Source organism: Pipistrellus kuhlii, unplaced genomic scaffold (assembly GCF_014108245.1).
Source record: "Pipistrellus kuhlii isolate mPipKuh1 unplaced genomic scaffold, mPipKuh1.p scaffold_m20_p_10, whole genome shotgun sequence".
Taxonomy (NCBI): Eukaryota; Metazoa; Chordata; class Mammalia; order Chiroptera; family Vespertilionidae; genus Pipistrellus; species Pipistrellus kuhlii.
The window spans coordinates 38,821,647-38,842,308 of NW_023425405.1; the positions used below are offsets into that span (position 1 = coordinate 38,821,647).

The 20,662-nt window shown below is 39.4% G+C and overlaps 2 protein-coding genes across 6 annotated transcripts; one reads left to right on the plus strand and one right to left on the minus strand.

Moving 5' to 3' along the window:
• Positions 1 to 25: 25 nt before the first annotated feature.
• On the plus strand, positions 26 to 13,364 carry LOC118714306 (EF-hand calcium-binding domain-containing protein 1-like). The gene is made up of 6 exons (XM_036429448.2): positions 26 to 1,432; positions 4,235 to 4,390; positions 5,403 to 5,507; positions 7,841 to 7,995; positions 10,395 to 10,499; positions 12,809 to 13,364. Exons 1-6 carry the CDS (start codon positions 1,279 to 1,281, stop codon positions 12,860 to 12,862), a joined length of 729 nt encoding a protein of 242 aa, XP_036285341.1. The 5' UTR covers positions 26 to 1,278; the 3' UTR covers positions 12,863 to 13,364.
• On the minus strand, positions 13,233 to 20,592 carry RBM48 (RNA binding motif protein 48). 5 transcript variants are annotated; one of them, XM_036429441.2, is made up of 5 exons: positions 20,361 to 20,589; positions 19,655 to 19,845; positions 17,341 to 17,486; positions 15,627 to 16,180; positions 13,233 to 13,536 (listed from the first exon to the last, which is right to left on the minus strand). In XM_036429441.2, the coding sequence occupies exons 1-5, from the start codon at positions 20,577 to 20,579 to the stop codon at positions 13,450 to 13,452; spliced, it is 1,197 nt and encodes a 398-aa protein (XP_036285334.1). In that variant the 5' UTR covers positions 20,580 to 20,589; the 3' UTR covers positions 13,233 to 13,449. The 5 variants fall into 5 exon arrangements, with proteins under 5 accessions (XP_036285334.1, XP_045434395.1, XP_036285335.1 ...); XM_045578439.1 differs by having other exon boundaries at positions 20,316 to 20,587; XM_036429442.2 differs by lacking the exon at positions 19,655 to 19,845 and having other exon boundaries at positions 20,361 to 20,592.
• Between the last annotated feature and the right edge of the window lie 70 nt (positions 20,593 to 20,662).

Consider the following 20,662-nt stretch of genomic DNA (forward strand, 5'->3'; position numbering starts at 1 on the left):
CAGACTGGTCCAATATATGATGATTTTGTTCCACTAGAGGCGACAGTCTGTTTTATTAGACTGGGGAAGAAAGTGATGTGGCAAAAAAATGTACTTTTTCCAGGCTGTTAACTGTCTGGGAGATAACCTTTTTCATTGTTTCTCTTGTGGTGGCCTTTACAGTCTCCTCTTAAGGTATGGGGAGAAAAATTGACTAGTAGTGTTATGGTGCAAGTCAACATCTCTTACTTCCTCCCTCCACCAATACCATATTACTCAGATAATTATGCCAAGGTAACAGACAAAATTGATGAGTGTCTGGACAGAAAAATTGAAATTATACCAGTGCTACCTCTTTCTGGTTGTTTGGGGTCGTTTGGTTGCCCTTAATATATTTAGGTGTTTTAAATACCACAAGAGTGTCCTGCGTTTATTTTATCTAGAATATGGGTTCATAGTCTATCAGTCAAGAAGCGCTATAAAGCCTCGTGCCCAATTTTCTTTTCTTTTATGGCGAACAATAGACTAACCTCAGAGAACTGAGAGGAGAGCAGTATTCAGACTTAAGTGACAGGTTTCAAACTTTTAAAATTGCCCATTTTGAACTTAAAATCTATTAGATTAGAAGAGTTTTAAGAAAGCTTTTTCCCCCAGTTGTATTTGCCTTATTTTAAGTTTTTTTATATTTTATTAAAATTTATTTTAGTACTTTTTTTTTCTTCCTTACCACAGTGAAGACCAGCAGAGACAAACTAGAAGATGCTTGGTCTCTAAGATTTGACAATAGACAAGAGTTTAGACAGTTGTTTGTCCACCTTTGGCATCATGTTTTCTTACCAATTAGTCAGATGTAAGTTGGAGGGATAAAAGTGGTGTTTTTTAACGTTTCTTTAGAAGCACCTAGAGTAAAGCCTCTGTTTGGATATCATGAGAAGGTACTGGGTTTGAGTTTGCAAATGACGTTATAATCTTTGAAGAAGCTTTTTATAGCCTGGGAATTTATTTCAACTTAAAGTTTAAGGTCTTTGTAATCGTATTTAGTTTAATTGTTCAAATAGGAGAGAAACATTTTCAACTGTAGAATTTGTGCTGGAAAATATAAATGGCAGTAATATCAAGTACTACTGTCAGTGGTGTTTAGACCCAAAGAAAAGATAGATGTTAGAATTGTTATGATATTTCAGATCACAATAACATTAATGAAAGCATGACATGAGTACTAAGAGGTAACAACCATTGTTGCATATTTTTCCAATTACTTGAGAACCATTGTTGCCATCATCACATTCTGTGTTGGGTATGACATGGTCATCTGGAACCAATAGCAGCCCAGAATGCCCAAGCGTGGAGCTACGCTATCTGAGAAGTCTGCTGTGTGTTGAAGCCACATTCAATATGGACCCGAAGGCTTTAGGGAAACTGGTGGAATCCATCAGTAAAACCGTCAAGAGCTGTGAGTACTGACCAGACATCCAGCACTGCCTGAGCATCTTGGTTCAAAAAGAAACATTGGTAGACATACTAGCTGGACATTAACAAGTGCTGTGTAAGCTCCAAATTAGAGTTCCTCTGTTTCCTATACAATGTTTTGATCACTTGAAAAAAACAGACAGCAAGTGAACAATTATCCATGCACTTACACTGTAATAGCCAGCTATCCTAAAATACATTTGTGTATGTGGAAGGAAGAGCTTAAGAATACATGAGGTCGTAAGTGCTAAAGGATTATCTGCCAACCAAGGGCTGATAAATAATCTAAAATTTACTAAGGGGTTCAGAGTATAAAGGTGGACTTGGACCAGTGCCCCAAGTTCTCTGGCACAAAACCCATTGAAGCAGACAGTGGCTGGGCTTTAGGCAGCTGGGAGAGATGTGTAACATAGGATACTGTAGATGTTGCAATAGCATGGTGCCTTGAACATAGTGTTTATGAAAACTAGTCCTAACAGATTGTTGTTGGTTGTTTTTTGTGTGTTTTTTTTTGTTTGTTTGTGTGTTTTTTAAATACATTTTATTGATTTTGTACAGAGAGGAAGGGAGAGAGATAGTTAGAAACATCGATGAGAGAGAGTCATCGATCAGTTGCCTCTTGCACACCCCCTACTGGGGATATGCCCGCAACCAAGGTACATGCCCTATACTGGAATCGAACCCGGGTCCCGTCAGTCCCCAAGCCGACGCTCTATCCATTGAGCTAAACCGGTCTTGGCTGTTGGTTGTTTTTTTGTTTGTTTGTTTGTTTGTTTTTGGGGGGGTGGGGGTCCCCTGCCCTGAAAGACATTAAAAAGTAATCTTCGTGAAAGTTTTTTTCTCTCTGGTAATGACCACCAGCCATTCTGATAACACTGAAAATCTGTTTTTAGAATTTGAGGAAGTTACTTTTATTTCAGCCACTTGGACAGCCTCATTATTAAGCTCTTCCACTTTTTCTCATTAGGATAGGCACCACTTTTCTAAAATTCTCCTTGTAGATTTAATTCTGTTTTCTCTTATTCCAGATACATTTTAAATGATCTAAACTCCTCAAGTACTTGTAGGGCCTGTTTCCAACCCTGCTGTCAATGTGTCCCTTAAGTCGTATCTGGCAGATTGAGCCAGTGTTTAATGTAATGTCTTTTGTCACTTGCTGCTTTCCTAACAATTGATTATTCCTTTCTTTGGGCTATCCCCAACCACCATCAATCATAGTGTTTGTATTACCTTACTGCACTTTATCTCCATCAAAGTGTAACAACCTTGAGGCAGGAAGTATTCATTGCCTGGTTCATGGAAGACCCTTAATAAATGCTTATTAGATGGATCAAAAAGACCTTTAAGTCCTATGTGATACTAGCTACAGTGTGAAGCCTGAGGATCTAATTCAGTTAGTAAAATACTATTGGGTATCTTTGTAATTGCTTATTCTTTAGATTTGTCAATCATCCTAAGAACCAAGTCATTCTGACCACAGTGGAAGCCCTATTATGGTAAACTGCATATTTGCTATGTGTTATAATTAACTTCAGTTTGGTAACCTGAAGTCATTTCAAAGACAGCATCTAAACTAACAGGTTTTTTCTCCCCACCTTCCCCAGGCACAAACAAGAAAGGAGGGAGGGAGGACAAGGAAGAGAACAAGAAAAATAGTAACCAGCTTTCCCTCTTTCAGTTCTCTCAACCTTTGATTCATAGAATCAGACTTTTAGAAATTTAAGGACTCAGAAATCATTTAGGGCAGACGATACCCAATTTCCATAGTTGAGGGCTCTGAGGCGTAAAGATGCTACATAACTTGTCTATCTCTCAACTATTTAGTCTCTCAGAAATGGAAGTAGAACCTATACTTAAGTCTACTACCCCCAACCCATAAATCTAATCCCCTAGTTCTCAGTCCTGATGGTGCATTAGAATCACCTGTGCAATTCTTAAATCTACCCCTTAGGTCACTAAGTCTGGAGTGAGATCCAGGTACATGAGTATTAAAAAGTTTCAGTTTGAAGCCAGTCAAGTCCTCCTAGTTTTTTGTGTGTGTTTTTATTTGTTTAGCAGTATCTCAGGCCCCTTCCCCACTCTCTGACCTCACTTCTATCTCCCTGGCCCCCTCACTTCAAACCTGGCTTCTGTGCTTCCAGTTTTCCTTTCAATACAGATTGCCACTTCTCTTTTCCTGAAACACTTCTCACCCTTTAAGGCATAGAAAAGTCAACTGAACTCTTGTCTTAAATCTTAATTCCTGGGCCTGCTGTTAGCAATTCTGAGATAGGTCTGGGGCGAGGCCTGGCAATTTGCATATTTAACAAGCAATGGAGAAGTATTGATTTTCATACAAATGGACCAAAGATGACACCATGAGAGACACTGTTCCAGTAAAATAAATGTTAATCCTCTAACCATGCATTCAAGGCTCTCCCCCTCCTCCCCATTCTCTTCCATCTTATTTTTCACTTCCCACTTGCTGGCTCCCAGGAAGACATGTTCAACCTCAACCTCCATTCTACCTCTTTATATTGTTCCTTCTCCCTGGAATTCTCCACTTCTTTACTACCCCCAACTCATTCCTTCCTATAAAAATACTATGCATCCTTCAAGGCCCAATTCCAAGCCCATCCCCATGAAAGGGGCCCAACTCCTCTTTCCAAGTGAGAACCATTTTAATTGTAAGCTCTTGAGTAACAAGTCCATGTCATACTCGTATCAAGGGGGGAAAAAAGTTTTTAGTAAAATATTGGAAATTAGGTTGAGGAACTCGAGTCATATTCATATTTTTATTTTACAGTCAAGAAAAGTGAAGTCGAGAGCCTCGTAATACTTTTTCACGGCTTGGTGGAAAAACCTGATGAGAGGCTTGATAACGCTAGACTAGATCGGAGCACATTTCGAATGGTCCTGCACGGCTTGTTTGGAATGACTGATGATAAGCTAATGAATAGGGGTAAGAAGTCATAAGGGTCTGAAATGAGCCAAGCTGAGCTGGCAGACATATATATATATATATATATATATATATATATATATATGTGTGTGTGTGTGTGTGTGTGTGTGTGTGTGTGTATGTATATATGTATGTATATATGTATATATAAAATATTTATTATACTTATATATGGCATATATAAATAGATTAATAAGTGGCAAATATTTTATATTCAATTTTCATCAAAGACTGAATTTCTTATTGACAAACTAGAAAGACAATTCTGGCAGTGCTGCCAATACAAATCAGTAGTTGATTTTATTGTCAGGATGTTTTTAATATAAATTTTGCTCAGGATGTCTTATAACTGTACCACTTTGAGAGATAACTAGTAATGGGCTAAATAAACCAGCAGTATTGTTTTTTCAAAGATAAGCATGTGACTTAATCATGATGTCTATAAATTCATATGCTGTAGACATGGACATTTTTCAATGATTTCTTTTTCCTCATAAAAATGAAACATGATATTCATTATACTGAAAAAAATAAAAGGTCATTTGTTTAAAATAGGAAGTTATTTAATATGAGCCATTCATTTTAACTGATTTTTTGTGTTCAATTTGGTAAGTTTTGATCTATGTATGTACACCCTTGTACCCATAACCATAGTCAAAATAATTAACATTCATCACTCCCAAGAGAGTCAATAATATTTTACTTTCTATAGGATTATATTAAGATTTCATTGGTAATTTAAAAATAGAATTATTTTAGTAATTTACGTTTAGGCATTGCACAAGCTCTTTAGAACAGAATTTTGCCACTTTTTTAGAATAAAAATTACTACATTGATTGGCTCCATCATCGTACATACCGTAGTAACTATACCAAACAAGATCATCATTGGTCATGGAGGTGAATGACTTTTCTTCCTATAGAAATCTAGGGGAAACATTTCTATACATACATATTCTTGAATTATAAAATAGCTGTAAATTATAGTACACTTATATGTGCTTTTTTTCAGTATTTTTTGCATTTGACAAAGACAGTGATAACTGCATAAGTGTAAATGAGTGGGTTAAAGGATTATCGGTGTTTCTTCGAGGGACTTTGGAAGAAAAGCTGAAGTGTAAGAATTCTATATGGGATTACTGGCTTAGTAATATATATGGTTAATTTTGTATTTAGTGAATGTTTAAATATTTTAAAATATATATAATTAGTGTTCTCTATAGCAACCTTGCAAAAATAGTTCATGACAGTTTTAAAAATACAAGCCTGATGAGAAGGGTAGGCTGTTTCATAAGCGAGTCCCTAGTCCCAAGATCCCTAAACACTTCATTCACTGGTTCTGTAATGTTTACCTGTCACCAGGATGGGCCTTTGGCTTAAGGTCCAGTCTAATAACAGAAACTAAGTGTTAGGACTTATGCCAACTCTTATCAGCTAACAAGGTGGACATTTCTGAGACTGTCTCTGAGCTCAGCAGGAAATAGTCCTTGATATTAGCAGTGCATAAGTTCTCTCTCTCTCTCTCTCTCTCTCTCTCTCTCTCTCTCTCTCTCTCTCTCTCTCTCTCTCGCTGTGTGTGTGTGTGTGTATAAATATATACAGACACACAAACATAAAACAAGGTAAAACACACTAACTATCAAACATCAATACTGTAGTGTTAGTGTAGATGAGTGAAAAGGGGGGGAAAGCCAAGGACAATGAAAGCCCAAAGGGAGGAGGGTTATAAAGAGAGCTTCTTACAGAAAAGGAATGTTAGGAATTCCAAAGACATCCCAGTTCTCAATTTTGCCTAGAATTAGCTGAGGCCTCCCCTCACCTGTACCATTGGTGTGGTGTGTATTTCCTATGTTTTACACCTCTGATTCCAGGATTTGGGGCGGAGAGCCCTGGAAAGATAATAGGAACAATTTTAAATAGTTTTCAAAGAAACAGATTGCTTAAGAGAAGACAGCAGAGTGCTGAGGAAGTAAGTTTTGTTTTTTTAATCCCTTCTTCCACTTGAATTTGGAATGTTCAAAAAAGAATCCCTAAATTAAACACATTTTAAAGTGATAGCACAGTTTTAAAGAAAATCACCAACTTTCTGACATACTTTTTTTTTTCTAGTTTTGTGTGTTTTCTTCTTCAGTCTAATTTTTTACAGGATAACATTTAAATATAGTTGCCATTAAGCTTATTGCAACATTCCTATACAAAAGTCTCACGGAAAAGTGAAAAGCTAAGTTTCTTGGATGTAAATTCTTGTGGTAATACTAATACCCAGTGAAAATGGTTGTGATGTTGAAAGTAGTTGTATAGTAACTGAATAGCATCACACTATCAAAAAATGTTTCATCCTCTAACCCCACTTCCTAAAAATGTTTTATATACATTTCAAAATATGTTAATTTGGGGGAAGATACTACTTCTATTAATAGTAAGGTGGTGTTGCAAACCCATGTATGCAATAGATTGGAGAAACTCGACAAAAAGGCACAGCTAATCTAATACTCTGGAGCTTTTTACATGGTTCTTTTGCTTTTGTAAAACACTTAACTGGGTTACAAACACCACAAGAGCTCTTTCACTGCTGTATTCCCAGGACTGAGTAAGTCACTTGTGTATGAGTGAGTGAATTGTAGTAGTTACTCTGTGAGGTGGAAGTCACTCCAGGGAGAGATCAGTTTTTCTGAGTTATGCAGACAGGCAGGCCCCAAAGAAATGACAGACTCACTAGCCAAATACCCTGAAAAATGTTGTCTGTGACATAGCAAAGTGTGTACTTAGTTTTTGTTCTCTATGTAACAAGAGAATCATAAAGCTGAGATTTTTACACACATTTGTATAAATGTTTTATATGATCAGAGATTTAAAAATATGTATCCCCTTTATTTCAGCTTCAACTCTCAGTTTCAAAATCCAGAAGTTACAAGTCTTTCTTTTCACATTCCAAGATGTATTTTATCTTGTGGAAAGAAATATAATAAAAGGTTAAAATCTCTTTACCATATAGACCAATAATTGTAGGTTATATAAATTGTTTTTATTATTGTAATAGAGGCCCAGTGCACAAAATTCATGCACTCGGGTGGGGGAGTCCCTCATGCCAGATTGCGAGAGGGTGCAGGCCAGGTTGAGGGACCCCACTGATGCCTCAATCGAGCTGGGAGGGATGCAGGAGGTTGGCCAGCCAGGGAGGGACCGTGGGAAGGCTCCAGGGCATGTCCGGTTTGTCTCACTCAGTCCCGGTCAGCCAGAGCCCAGCAGCAAGCCAACCTACTGGTTGGAGAGTCTGCCCCCTGGTGGTCAGTGCACATCATAGCGAGTGGTTGAGTGTCCTTAGCATATCATTAGCATATTATGCTTTGGTTGAATGGCCGACCAGATACTTAGCATATTAGGCTTTTATTATTATTATTATTTTAACTGTCCTTATCCAAGTTGTTAAATATATTATGCTTTGAAAAGTCTGTTTTGAAGTTTATTATTTGAATGGTGATGATGGTTACATTTCTCGAGAGGAAATATTTGACATGTTGAAGAACAGTCTACACCAGGAGTTATCTGAGGAAGAGACTGATGAAGGAATAAGAGAATTGGTAGAGATAACACTGAAGAAAATGGTAAGAATGAAATACTGTAATCCTAATATATATTAAAACCCAGGGTGTGTAATGACAGAAGGCTCGACTGAACACTGGAAATCAATCCTGCAGTCTGTGCTGGGTTGCCATGGCTGTAGATCAGGCCTGGAAAGAGTCCCGGAAAGAGAGGCAGGGTCTGATCCGTAGCCTCTGTGGCAGCTGTTGATCAGCCTTTGCCCGTCTTTTTCTCTCTGGGCTTTGCCAGCAGCCATGCCTCTCTTTTTCTCTGGGCCTCTGCAGGGGCTGATGATCAGCCCTGCCTCTCTGATCAGACCTGGAGATAGGCTCAGAGACGATGACTGGCATAGAAACCAACCAATCAGAACCTAATCTGGGTGAACTTTGAAGGCAGAACCTAAGGTGGGGGCTGAGGAGAAGTTTTAAGGGCAACAGCTGTTTGGTATAAGGTGTAAGAAAGCGGTTCAATTTTTTAATGATTGGTTTGGCAGTATAGTGCATATGGCTGGCTATCAGTAGGGATTATGTATTTTTGTCTGCCAAGAGCCTCTCCTCCTGCTGAAAAAGGCTCCCCCCCTCCCATTTAAGCAATCTTATCCTGTATAATTCATCTATACTACGGTAATAAAAGGGTAATATGCTAATTAGGGTCGACCAGCCATCTTTTGGATGTCTGACTTCCTTCCAGACAAAGCCATGATAGTGAAGGCTGAGGCAGAGGCAGTTAGGGGTGATCAGGCCAGCAGGGGAGGGCAGTTGGGGTAACCAGGCCAACAGAGGAGGGAAGTTGGGGGTGAGATTAGGCCGGCAGGGGAGGGCTGTTGGGGGAGAGATCAGGTCGGGAGGGGAGGGCAATTAGGGGTGATCACACAGACAGAAGCAGTTAGGGATAGGCCGGCAGGCAGGAAGGTGAGTGGTTAGGAGCCAGCAGTCCCAGATTGTGAGAGGGGTGTCCAATTGGAGAGGGTGCAGGCTGGGCTGAGGGAACCCTGGGCCACTAGTTCATTATAACCAAGCAAGTGGATGTTGGATAAAGCTCAGATGAAGAAATTATTTCCCTCCATAATAAATGCAGCCTTTATGAGGGCAGGAGTTTTTGTTTTCTGCTCTGTCCATTGCCTGGCTGATCGTGGGTGCTCAGAAAATATTTGTGGAATTGCCAGGTGATTAAATGAATCACTATTCCAAGTGAATGTTAATTTTCTCATTTTGAAATATTTTAATATTTAGTAAAACCTCACTAATTTTGGGAATGGCAGCAGATTTAATGTGTATTAAATTGGATGCTATTCTTGTCTGTCTTCATGACCTTAGTCTTCCAATTCTTCTACATACTCAATATAATAGAATAACAATGATAAAAGGTTGTTTTTATAGAGTGCTTGCTATATGCCAGGCCCTTCATATTTAATATGTGAATTCATTTTATCTTCAAAACAACCCTGTGAAGTAGACATCTCTATTTGGCAGATGAGAAAACTGAATTAAAGATGGGTTTACTCAAGATCACACTAGAAAATTGGGTGCAGAATTCAGTGAAACCAATAATATCCTTTTCTAATGGGCATACTAGTAATTTCTCTCCTTTCTTACTGTAACCCTAAACTGGATACCAGTGAAGATTTGTGACCCTATGATTTGTGGGCGTGGCTAACCCATGACTCTGGAGTTTAAGAAATAAACATGATGTGGACTGCCAAGTCTCAGACTCAGCTGACACAGACCCAGAGTATCCTCTTCCACTGGAAGTACTCACTAGAGCCTGCCAGGGCACAGGCTAGACTTGTTGAGAGACAGTATGTTCCCTATTACCAAACCCCTCATCTTCTTTTTTGAAAGGAAATGTTATGGAGTGAACTTTTATTCTGACAATTATTCAAACCTTTCTCTAGGTTAGACTTTCAGCAGCCCTGCTTTAGTTATACCCTGAAGTGAGAAAAAAAACAGTAACAAAGACCCAACCGATCAAATCCAAATTCACTGAAGCAGCTAAAGGCCTATGTAACACCCACACATTCTATCCCCATGATTTACATAATCACCCATAGCCTCTGTCACAAATGCTCCACTTGAGGCAGGTCTCTCTTCTCCTGACTTACGCTCCTGCTTACTGTCATAATTCAGGTTGGGCCATTATGTACTTCCTCCACACACTTCCCTACCTATCAGATCCCAACCATCCCTAAAGGCCTAGCGGTGGTCTGCATGACTCTAGTCCAACTTGGGCTGTGAGTACTCTAACTCCCCGGTGCCCTGGTCCTTATCTGAGCAACTCCACTCTTAACCCTTTTTGCATGGTGAGCCCCCAAGTAAGAGATCCTTTCAGGAACAAGTTCTAGTACTAAAAATTAAGCTTGAGAATTTTTGCACTGTGGTACTTAATCACAAAAATAGTTGTTCAATATAGGATTCCTCTTTAGGATTATGACAACGATGGCAAGATATCTTTCGCCGACTTTGAAAAAGCAGTGAAAGAAGATAGACTTTTGTTGGAGGTGTTTGGACAATGTTTACCAGAAGAAAAGGTACAGTGCCATCAGCCCCAAAAGGAGGAGGGAACATTTTAAAGGATCTGAAAATAATACTTGTTAGACACTCACCTCTTTAGGGCTTCAGCTCACTGCTAAGTTTAGGCAACCATGAAGAGTTCAGCCCATCCTAGTGCTTTGGGAGCCAAGACAGTAGTGACTGTTAAGTAATTCCATTCAACAGGCTTTTCTTTTGAGCTTGTAACTTCAACTGTACACAAGTCTTGATTTCCTGTATGTTAATATTTCTCAAAAAAAACCAGGGTATATTGGGCTTACTTAAGGGATAGAACAGTGAATAAAGAGTGGGTTCAGCAAGAACTGCTAGAAGAAAATTTTATGTCTTTCAACCCAAATGTTGTCAATGAGAATAAATTAAAAAAATTTTTAAAAATTGGACACATATATAGTATTTTGTGGTCATAAGGTTTATTTTCATGTTTGGATTTGACAAGTTTTTTGAGCTAGAAGAGCCAGTCTAATAATTTATTTGACTCATTAACATTTTCTTTAATTCTGCCTCTGATCAACTCTGCTTTGCAAACCTAAAAAAGACACTTTTCTTTTTTGAAGTAACTTCTTATTCTGTGGTAATTTAGATGATTTTGTGAATGCACTTGCATAAACTATCCTTATCTATTTTAGCTCATCTCTTTTAATTTGTTCCAATATAGTTTATTCCTTTTTTTTTTTTAATCCTCACCTACGGATATGTTTATTGATTGTAGAGGGAGGGACAGAGGAGGGACCGAGGGAGAGGAGAGAAAGAAAGAGAGATCGATATCTAGGGATTGAACCCAAAACCTAGGTATGTGCCCTGACCAGGAATCGAACCTACAACCTTTAGGTCTATGGGACAATACTCCAATTCAGCCACCTGGCCAGGGCTATTCCCACATTTTGTCTGGAAATATGAGGTAAAACCCAATATATGAAAGACAGACTTCTCATTTTAAGAGACTGGTGGGTGAAACAGTGCAGAATAATGGACTGGGTTGGAGTAACTACTTATGTCTGACAGTTCTTGAGTTTTTCCCAGACTCCTTCTGTCGCCCAGTTTTCTAGAGTCTGGCTACTCAGTGGAGTCTGTGCACCAGCACAATGGTATCACCTAGGAACTTATGAGAAATGCAGAATCTCAGACCCCACCCCAAACCAACTGAATCAGAATCTTGTTTGGTGCTGACATGAGAAAGGTTTCTTTCTCTCATCATGATCAAATAGTGTATTGTGTATGTTGGCAGGGATGGGGAGGAGTGTTGGCCTCCACTCACAGATCAGGAATCCATTCAAGAACGAAGAATCCACTTAGCAGCTCCTCCCTTTAGGACTGTCAGACTTTGTGTGTGTATGTGATAAAAGACACCTAACATAAACTTTACCATCCAAATCAATTTTAAGCATTCAAGTTCAGTAAAGTACATTCGCACTGTTGGACAGCAATCTCCAGAACTCTTCATCTTGCAAAACTGAAACTTTGTGCCCATTAACTCCCCACTCCTGCCCCGCCAGCTCCAGGCTACCAGCATCAGAATTACAATAAGACCCTGAAGTGGAGGTTCATAACACTTTTATGTCTGAGAAGGCCGACCTAGACAGCAGTGTATTCTTCCTAATTCTATGGTCAGGTCTCTAATATTTTACCTAAATTCAGCAAAAATATATCTAATTGCCTTATGAGGAACTAGGGCCAACCCCCTTGCCTGCAGCTTTTATTAAGACCATCTAGCCCTAGCCGGTTTGGCTCAGTAGATAAAAACATCAGCTTTTAGACTCAAGGGTCCCAGGTTTGATTCTGATCAAGGGCACATGCTGCGTTTTTGGGCTCAATCCCCAGTAGGGGGCGTGTAGGAGGCAGCCAATCAATGATTCTCATCATTGATGTTCCTCTCTGAAATTAAAAAACAAAAAACAAAACAAAAAACCCATCCTAACAAGTTTGGATCAGTAAATTATAACTGAAGATGAACTTTCTTAACTGATATGTTCAAATTCAATCCATTAGGCCAGAGGCCCTTAAGGATAGGGAGAAACGAAAAGCAGATACCATTTGGTATGGGCCTTCTCCAGTTATTTTTATCAGTAAAAATGTGTAAACAGGCTGGACACAATTGGATTTCATTATGTGGTCTACTAACGGGGGGGAAAAGTGAGTGTGCTAACTGTAGTGGTAGAAGTTTAGTAATTTCGAATTCTAATTTGTTTCTGCCATAGATCAAATAAATTATTCTTACAAGTTAACTAAAGCATGTAAGCTTTTAATTTCAGCTTAGTTCTAATCGTTTATTAACTTTCTTACTTTACAGACTTGTCTTGATTTTGAAACCCTGGCATTCAAACACATCCTGAATTCTGTCTAGTTTTTTAAAGTGAATCACTCAATACTTGTATTAAAATAAAAAAACAGATTTTGGATGCCTATCTTTATTTCTTTCAACTAATTCACATATAGTTATTGCACTATGAGAGGTAATATTTTAAGAATCATTTCTGTAATAGTAAGTATGGATCAAAACAGCACTTATAATAGGTAATGATAAGCTAATTTATTTAAGTTAGTCAACAACCTTGTATCTTGTAGCATCAAGTCAGGCATTCTCAACCCTCTTTTCTCTTGCTTCCTCAAACATAGAAGTTGGAAACCTAAAACATTCACTATTCCAGACTCCTCAGAAACAGTCATGGGCCCAGTTCTAGCCAATAAGATATAATTAAAGTCAGTAGATGGTATTTCTAGAAAAGTTTTTATTAAAGGAAACGGTTGGCTGGCAAGTATTTTGTCCACAATAAACTAATTTTAAAAGATGAGACTAAATTAAACAAGAAGCTTGAACGAAATTACAAAGAAGAGTGCATTAAAAACATAGCAGCAAAAAATCTCTTCAAGAATGAAAATGACAGGCTAAAAATAAATATTCGTAGATATTTTGATTTGCTACTAGTAATCTTATATTCTTCTTCTTTGTTTTAATGGATGACTTGTATGCACATCTTCTAGCTTGTCCTCTGGTTGCTTTGGCACAGTTGAAATCACCTAGTTAAAAAAAAAAAAAAGAGAACCAGAAAAACTTAATTTTATAGTAAAAGAATAAGCAAACTATCAGAAGACATCATATATCCAGTAGTTCAATCCTTGCTATAATGTTTGAAGCAGAGCTAACCCAAGTTCAAGGTACATCCTAGATACAATCTAGGCACAGAGCAAAGTTTTCTGTCCAAACACTGATGGGAGTAAAAAAAATTTTTAATTTAAATTCTTTATTGTATTACATGAGTCTTCTTTTTCCCCCATTGACCTCTCCACAGCCACTCCCATCCCCTACTGTCTGTGTCCATTGGTTATGCTCATATGCATTCATACAAGTCTTTTGGTTGATCTCTTACCCCCTCACCCCACCTTCATTTTTATTTTTTAAATATATTTTGATTTTTATTTATTTATTTATTTTTTTAGAGAGGGAGAGGAATAGAGATTTAGAAACATCAATGAAAGAGAAACATCAATCAGCTGCCTCCTACACTCCCTCTACTGGGGATGTGCCCGCAACCAAGGTACATGCCCTTGACCAGAATTAAACCTGGGACCTTTCAGTCTGCAGGCCGGTGCTTTATCCACTGAGCCAAACCAGTTAGGGCCCCACATTCATTTTTAAAGCCATTTAATAAGAAAATAATTTTGAGGGGGAAGTAAACATGCTCTACTTAACATTCCTTTTTAGATCTGAAGTCCCTTGTTATTTTATGGGTACAGATAGATATCCTGCTTGCATAAACTTGAAACACTGATAATGTTTGGTATATTTAGTGATGTGGAGGTCTGGGGGATAATGGTAGTGAAAAATTTAAAGACATAATCAGAAAATATTATAACCCTCAATTTCTTAGGCAATCAAATGTATCATGGAAAAAGAGTAGACAGTAAGTTAAAGCAGAATAAGACAGTCTTCACTTAAACTGTGAAATTATTTGAAACCATAAATTACGCTTGGTACTAGAGGCCCAGTAAACAGATCCATGCATAGGCAGGGCTGGCTGGGGGGGTGGGGGGGAAGGAGGGCTGTGAGTGGTTGGCTGGTTGGCTCCGCTCCCTGGTTGAACTGGTCAAATTTCCAATAGAACTTCTGGTCCAGGGGACAATTTGCATATTAGCCTTTTATTATATAGGATTTCTCCTCCTTATTCTATTCCTAGGATTTGGAACTAATATATTTTTTCTTGAAAATACAATCAGCTCTGGCTTAAACAGCTCTGTGTCTATATCCATGCCTTAGTTCAGCTGTATGTGAAGAAAGGAAGGGTTGCCAGCACAAACTAAAAAACTTAAAAGAGGCTTAAGCATAAAAACTGTGTCCCTGGATTTTTATTACTATAAAACAACCACTTATCCTTAATCAGATAATAATTTTCAGGTAAAAAATGTACATAAAATAAGCTACCTTGCCCCTCCTTAGTCACATTATAAAACATAATATTCTGTTTCTTTTGTTAAAGATGTTTTTTATTGATTTTTAGAGACAGGAGAGGGAGATACCTCTAGTAGGGGTGTCGAACTCAATCAGAGAAGGGGCCAAAATCTAAAATCCAGCCTAAATCGCGGGCCGAATGGTTTACTGAACAGTCATAAACTGTCATTGTGATGGAAACGCAGCGGAGTGCAGTGATGACAGCGCGGTGCGGGCCACATTGCAAGGCCTGGCGGGACGGATTTGGCCCGCGGGCCTTGTGTTTGACACATGTGCTCTAGAGGATTTTTAGAGGAGGGATGGGGAGAGAGAAAAACACTTGAGTTTCGGTCAGCTACCTCCTGCATGCCCGTGATGGAGATCAAGCCCCCAACCCAGGCATGTACCCTGACCAAGAATTGAACCAACAACCTTTCAGTACACAGGATGACACCCAACCAACTGAGCCACACCAGCAGGGCTAGTATTATATTTCTTGTTTAAGACAAGGATTAATGGTATCAAAGCAAATGGTATTTGTTAGTAAAATTCAGTAAACACGTCAAAAACTAAAAATGAAAAATAGTGAATGACAATACTAAAGTTCTCATAAATAATTCTCCATTTATGGTTAATCCTATAATCAAATCATCTCTTAGAAGTCTTCTTTAAATGATCTTACCTCTTTAAGTTTATTCCGAATTAAATTCGCTGTTGTATTCAAGGAGTCATCATGCATATCCACTTTGGGTATGTCTGGTAACTGAGGCCCAATTAGCACCTCATTACTGCTAGTGCTTGTTTCAAGAAAAGATCCAAGTTTACGATCATCTTCTCTTCTTCTCTTCCGCTCCTGCAGTTGTGTTGTCCTAGGCATAAATCTATCCACTGCCTCTGAAGGAGTAAGAGCCTTCTGTGCACCAGGGCAGGCCACTGAAGTTTTTAAAGTTTTCATCTGCATTTTCTGCAAAGAGTCATTGTGGTGACACTGCCCCACTGTTTCATCACAGTTTCTCCCAAACTGAGAGGAGCTTGATGCTTCGTTCTCATACTCTCCTGATGAACACATACATGTTGAGGAGAAATAACATAAAGGCAATTCACAAGAATAAGGAAGACAAGGATCTGAGTTCCCAGAAGAAGTGTTCAGCACAGCTTCACAAAATCCAGATTTCTTTGAGTGGAAGTTCTGTCTAAAATCTTTTGTATCTTTATTCTTCTTTGTCATAAAATAATCTTTATATTATAATTTAAAAGGTGGGAGGAAAGGAAACAGAAATAGTTCATTTGTTTTCATCATTCAGAAAAGTGTAATTCTAAAAACAAACATTGCTTTAAAATGTTAACCATTGTTACCCTTACAATTTTATTTCTTGGGCAGGCAATACATTCATGTGGTTTAAAAGCTAAAAAGGATAAAGGTATAGTAGTGTTTCACTACATTTTTGCTCCCCTTATGCCTGGTTTCCACCCCCAAAAATAATCATTATTTTTACTTTCTTACTCATCTGTCCAGTATGTCTTCCTTCTACCTACCCCTCTTTCTCTCCTGAAACATCCATTTCTTTGCACCTTTGTGTTTTCCAGTTAACTGTAGATCTTGGAGAGTTTCTCCGTTATTACTTACAGTATGAATGTATATGCTGCTTAGTTTTTATAGGAAGCAATATGCTGGGCCCATATTTAATTCCACACACACATGTACAAGTTTGTATGGAGCTAGTTATTTATATATTCCATAGGTTAAAGTTCAGTCTCTACAAATTACCAGGGACTCTCAACAGCTCTCTTGCCAATTTTTTTAGGTAAGTTTTTAAAGAATCTCTCCACTTATTTCTCTCTTCAACATTGCCACATGCCCATTCCCCAATCAGCCACAAACTCCTCATATTCAACAGCTTTATGGACATTGACTTTGACCCAAAGGGTGGACATTTGGTAATTTAGCCTCTAGTAACATTCAGGTTTCAGACCACACATGCTATCTTAATCTAATTCTGACTGCTCTAGTTCTACAACCCACATAACCCATGCCAGGACTGCATTCCAGGCATCTGGAATTTGTGTCAAGGGAGGGAAACTCAGTTGGGCATATGAGGCACCTGGCCTTTAAACATGCTATCTGGCCCACCTTTCCCTTCTTCCTCTCCCCTTCTGAATCATGTCCACTGAATCTGTCAAAACCCAGCCCCCTCTCACATCCTGTAGGAAGTCTCCCACAAACCAACACCTCTCTTCCCAGCCCAGATTACATTGAGTGCTACAAAGAATCGTGGTACAGCTGTTGAATATTGAGATCATTTGTTTGCCCCCTTTCCCACTAGACTGAGCGCTTCATGAAGCTATACTTAGCAGAATACCGGACACCTAGATGTTTAGTAACAGGCTTCCCATACCTTTATTTTTAGTAACTCTTGCTATATAAGCCTTCCTCTCTTGTAATTTTTTTCTAGTTTCTTCAATTGTCTCAAATTCTGGAGCATAGCACACATGAAGCAATCCACCAAAGAAACTCTGTTCATCCATTTTCCTCTTGGCTATCCTAAACAGAAGGACATGATAGCATGGTTTATTAATCTAGATTTTCTTAGGATGAAAAACTTGACCAGTATACAATGCATAGATCTAAAGAGCAAAGACCAGCTTTTCCTGTATGTGTGTACATCATATGGTTTGGGAATTAAGTAATTTGCTTATGGATGGAATTGACCTTCTTGATCTAGTAGTGCATACTCCTAAGAGCCTTTCCTCCCTTCTCCCAACAGTGTTAATGGGGTTTGAGCTAAGTCATCCACAAATATCTAGACTTCCTTTAACCAACTTAGAATCCAGCTGGTTAGACTAAGGTACACAATCCATAGCATAGAGATTTTCTCTGTGTTGAGTTAAGTGGCCTTTGAGTGTTAGCTCATAACCCAGGTTAGCCTTCTCAGCACAATGTGTTCCTATATAAAAAATTAATAAAAATATTATAACTGCAAAACCTTCAATAATCGAGGAAATACTGAATATATAACAACTAATCAATGAGAGGATGGTATCATTCAATAAATAATAGTACTAAACATCTATAACTGATCTGGCATTATAATAAATACTGAAGTACTTACTGAGTTGATTTTTGTTTTGTTTTTTAAATATATTTTATTGATTTTTTACAGAGAGGAAAAGAGAGGGATAGAGTTAGAAATCTCGATGAGAGAGTCATTGACCAGCTGCCTCCTGAACACCCCCCACTGGGGACGTGCCCGCAATCCAGGTACATGCCCTTCAGTCCACAGGCTGACTCTCTATCCACTGAGCCAAACCGGTCTTGGCACTTATTGAGTTTTTTACCACATGCCAGGCAGTGCCCTGAGTGCTTCACTTGAATTAACACTTCACAAGAACCCTATGATGAATGTATGGCCTGAGGAGATTTTGAACTTGGCCATGTTTACCTTGGAGAGTGGAGCTGGGATTCAAATCTAGATGTCGAACTCCAAGGCCAATTGTACTAGGTAGGTGCTGTGGGAAATGCAAAGCCTCTAGAAAACAGCTTCCCTAAGGATGAGAACCTGGCAAGTTGGTTAGGAAAGTGGGACTGCATTTAAGAGCAACCTGAGCCGTAACCGGTTTGGCTCAGTGGATAGAGCGTCGGCCTGCGGACTGAAAGGTCCCGGGTTCGATTCCGGTCAAGGGCATGTACGTGGGTTGCGGGCACATCCCCAGTAGGGGATGTGCAGGAGGCAGCTGATCAATGGTTCTCTCTCATCGATGTTTCTAATTCTCTATCCCTCTCCTTTCCTCTCTGTAAAAAATCAATTAAAAAAAAAAAAAAAAAAAATATATATATATATATATATAAAGAGCAACCTGAGAATAACACCTGACCGCATAAAGTAAGTGCTATTTGTTGCACAGAAAAGAAAACATGAATTGTAATAACCAGGGAAGGATACGTCTTGGAACAAATTAGTAGGAGGGAGGGTTTACATAAAAACCAGTATGGCATTTTACATTTCAGCACTTTTGGAACAGAGTTTATGTTATATAGAAAGCTGGAAGAGATGGCATTAATTCATATAGGTGTACAATAGTAAGAACCTCAATAACTAATGTTTACTGCATTCTGCTAAGCCCTTTACATGGTTTACCTCATTTCAGCCTCACACAACCTCAATAAGCAGGTCCTTTGATCATATGGATTTTATAGAATAAGCAAAACAGGCTTACTAGGGTTTAATAACTTGTCCACGATCATGATGTTAGTAAGCAAGGGAATTGGAAAACTTACTCTAAACCCAATTAAAAAAAAAAATTATTTTTTCTTTTTTACAGAGAGGAAGGGAGAGAGAGAGAGAGTTAAAAACATCGATGAGAGAATCATCAATGAGCTGCCCCTTGCACACCTCACACTGGGGATGTGCCCACAACCAAGGTACGTGTCCTTGACCTGAATCGAACCTGGGACCCTTGAGTCCGCAGGCCGACGGTCTATCCAACTAGCCAAATTGGTCAGGGCTTACTTTAATCTACTGCCCCACATGACAAAGTGTCACACACGAGAATGATGCGATAGAAAGTGTTTTTGGGAAGGCAAACATTTAAAAAGACTAGAGAACAACAAGGGCCATGTTACTGAGTAATTGAGGTATGAATGTGGGAAACCTGGGACCTCAATGGCCATGGGAATGGGGGCAGTAGGACAGTGCTTAACTTGCACATTACCTTGCACTTTGTAAGTTCATGTATTTAATAAGATAAACTTCTGTAAATTCTTCTGCTGGGTATTCATCTAGAGCATTATACTGTTCGATTGCACCATACAGAGCAAATCGTTCAACTAATTCCTTCATCGCTCCCACTGCAGGAACTCCTTGTATTATTAAGTACCGAGATTCCAAATTAATTGTATATACCTAAAGGAAATGCAAACAAGTTAAATGTATTTCGCAAATAAGCCCAAGACAAATATGCATTAAAAACAAGAAATATTTTTCAATCAGTTTCCAGAAAACAAAACTTAAAAAAATGTGCCCTTCTCTCTGATAAATAGCTCCCTCCACGTGAATTCACCTAACTAAAGCACAAAATAGACTACCTTCAGTGGATACTTTCCAGAAATGGGCTGGGTACAGTTACTGGAAAGAGTCAGATATTCCCTGAGCGCCTACTCTGTGCCCAGGAGAGCCGTCCCCAGGAAAGATACAATGGTGAGAGCCAAGCCCTGTTTTCGCAGCGCTGGCGGCCTCGCCGTTGCCCAGAGGGGCCGTGAGGACCTCGGTAGCTGGTGAGGACTCCTCACAACCATCTGCGACGAGAGAGGGGTCCGCCCGCAGCCGCCCAGGCCTTTACTTACATGGGCTGGGCGTGCGGGGCTAGAACTCACATACCACTATTGAGGGTGACAAAGGAAATTAAAAAATCACCTTACCCTCACGGATCGAGGCCGTCGCCCCTCCCGGTACTTGGCCCGCGAGTCGCAAGCAGCCCTTTGGACGTGGTGGTCGAACAAGCCGCCGAGCTCCCCGCCGCCCGACGCCATCTTGCGGGCTTCGGCGCGCTCAGAAACGACAACATCCGCCGGCTGCACTCCCGTCGATCCAATGAGAGGGAGGGATGGGTCCCGGCGTGCCGGGATTGGCTGGAGCATCGACAGCGTCGGCCGTCGTTTCCTCCAAAAGAGGGTTTGTGAACGGCGTGCTGCCCCCCAGCGGCGCGGCGGAGGGGCCGGGA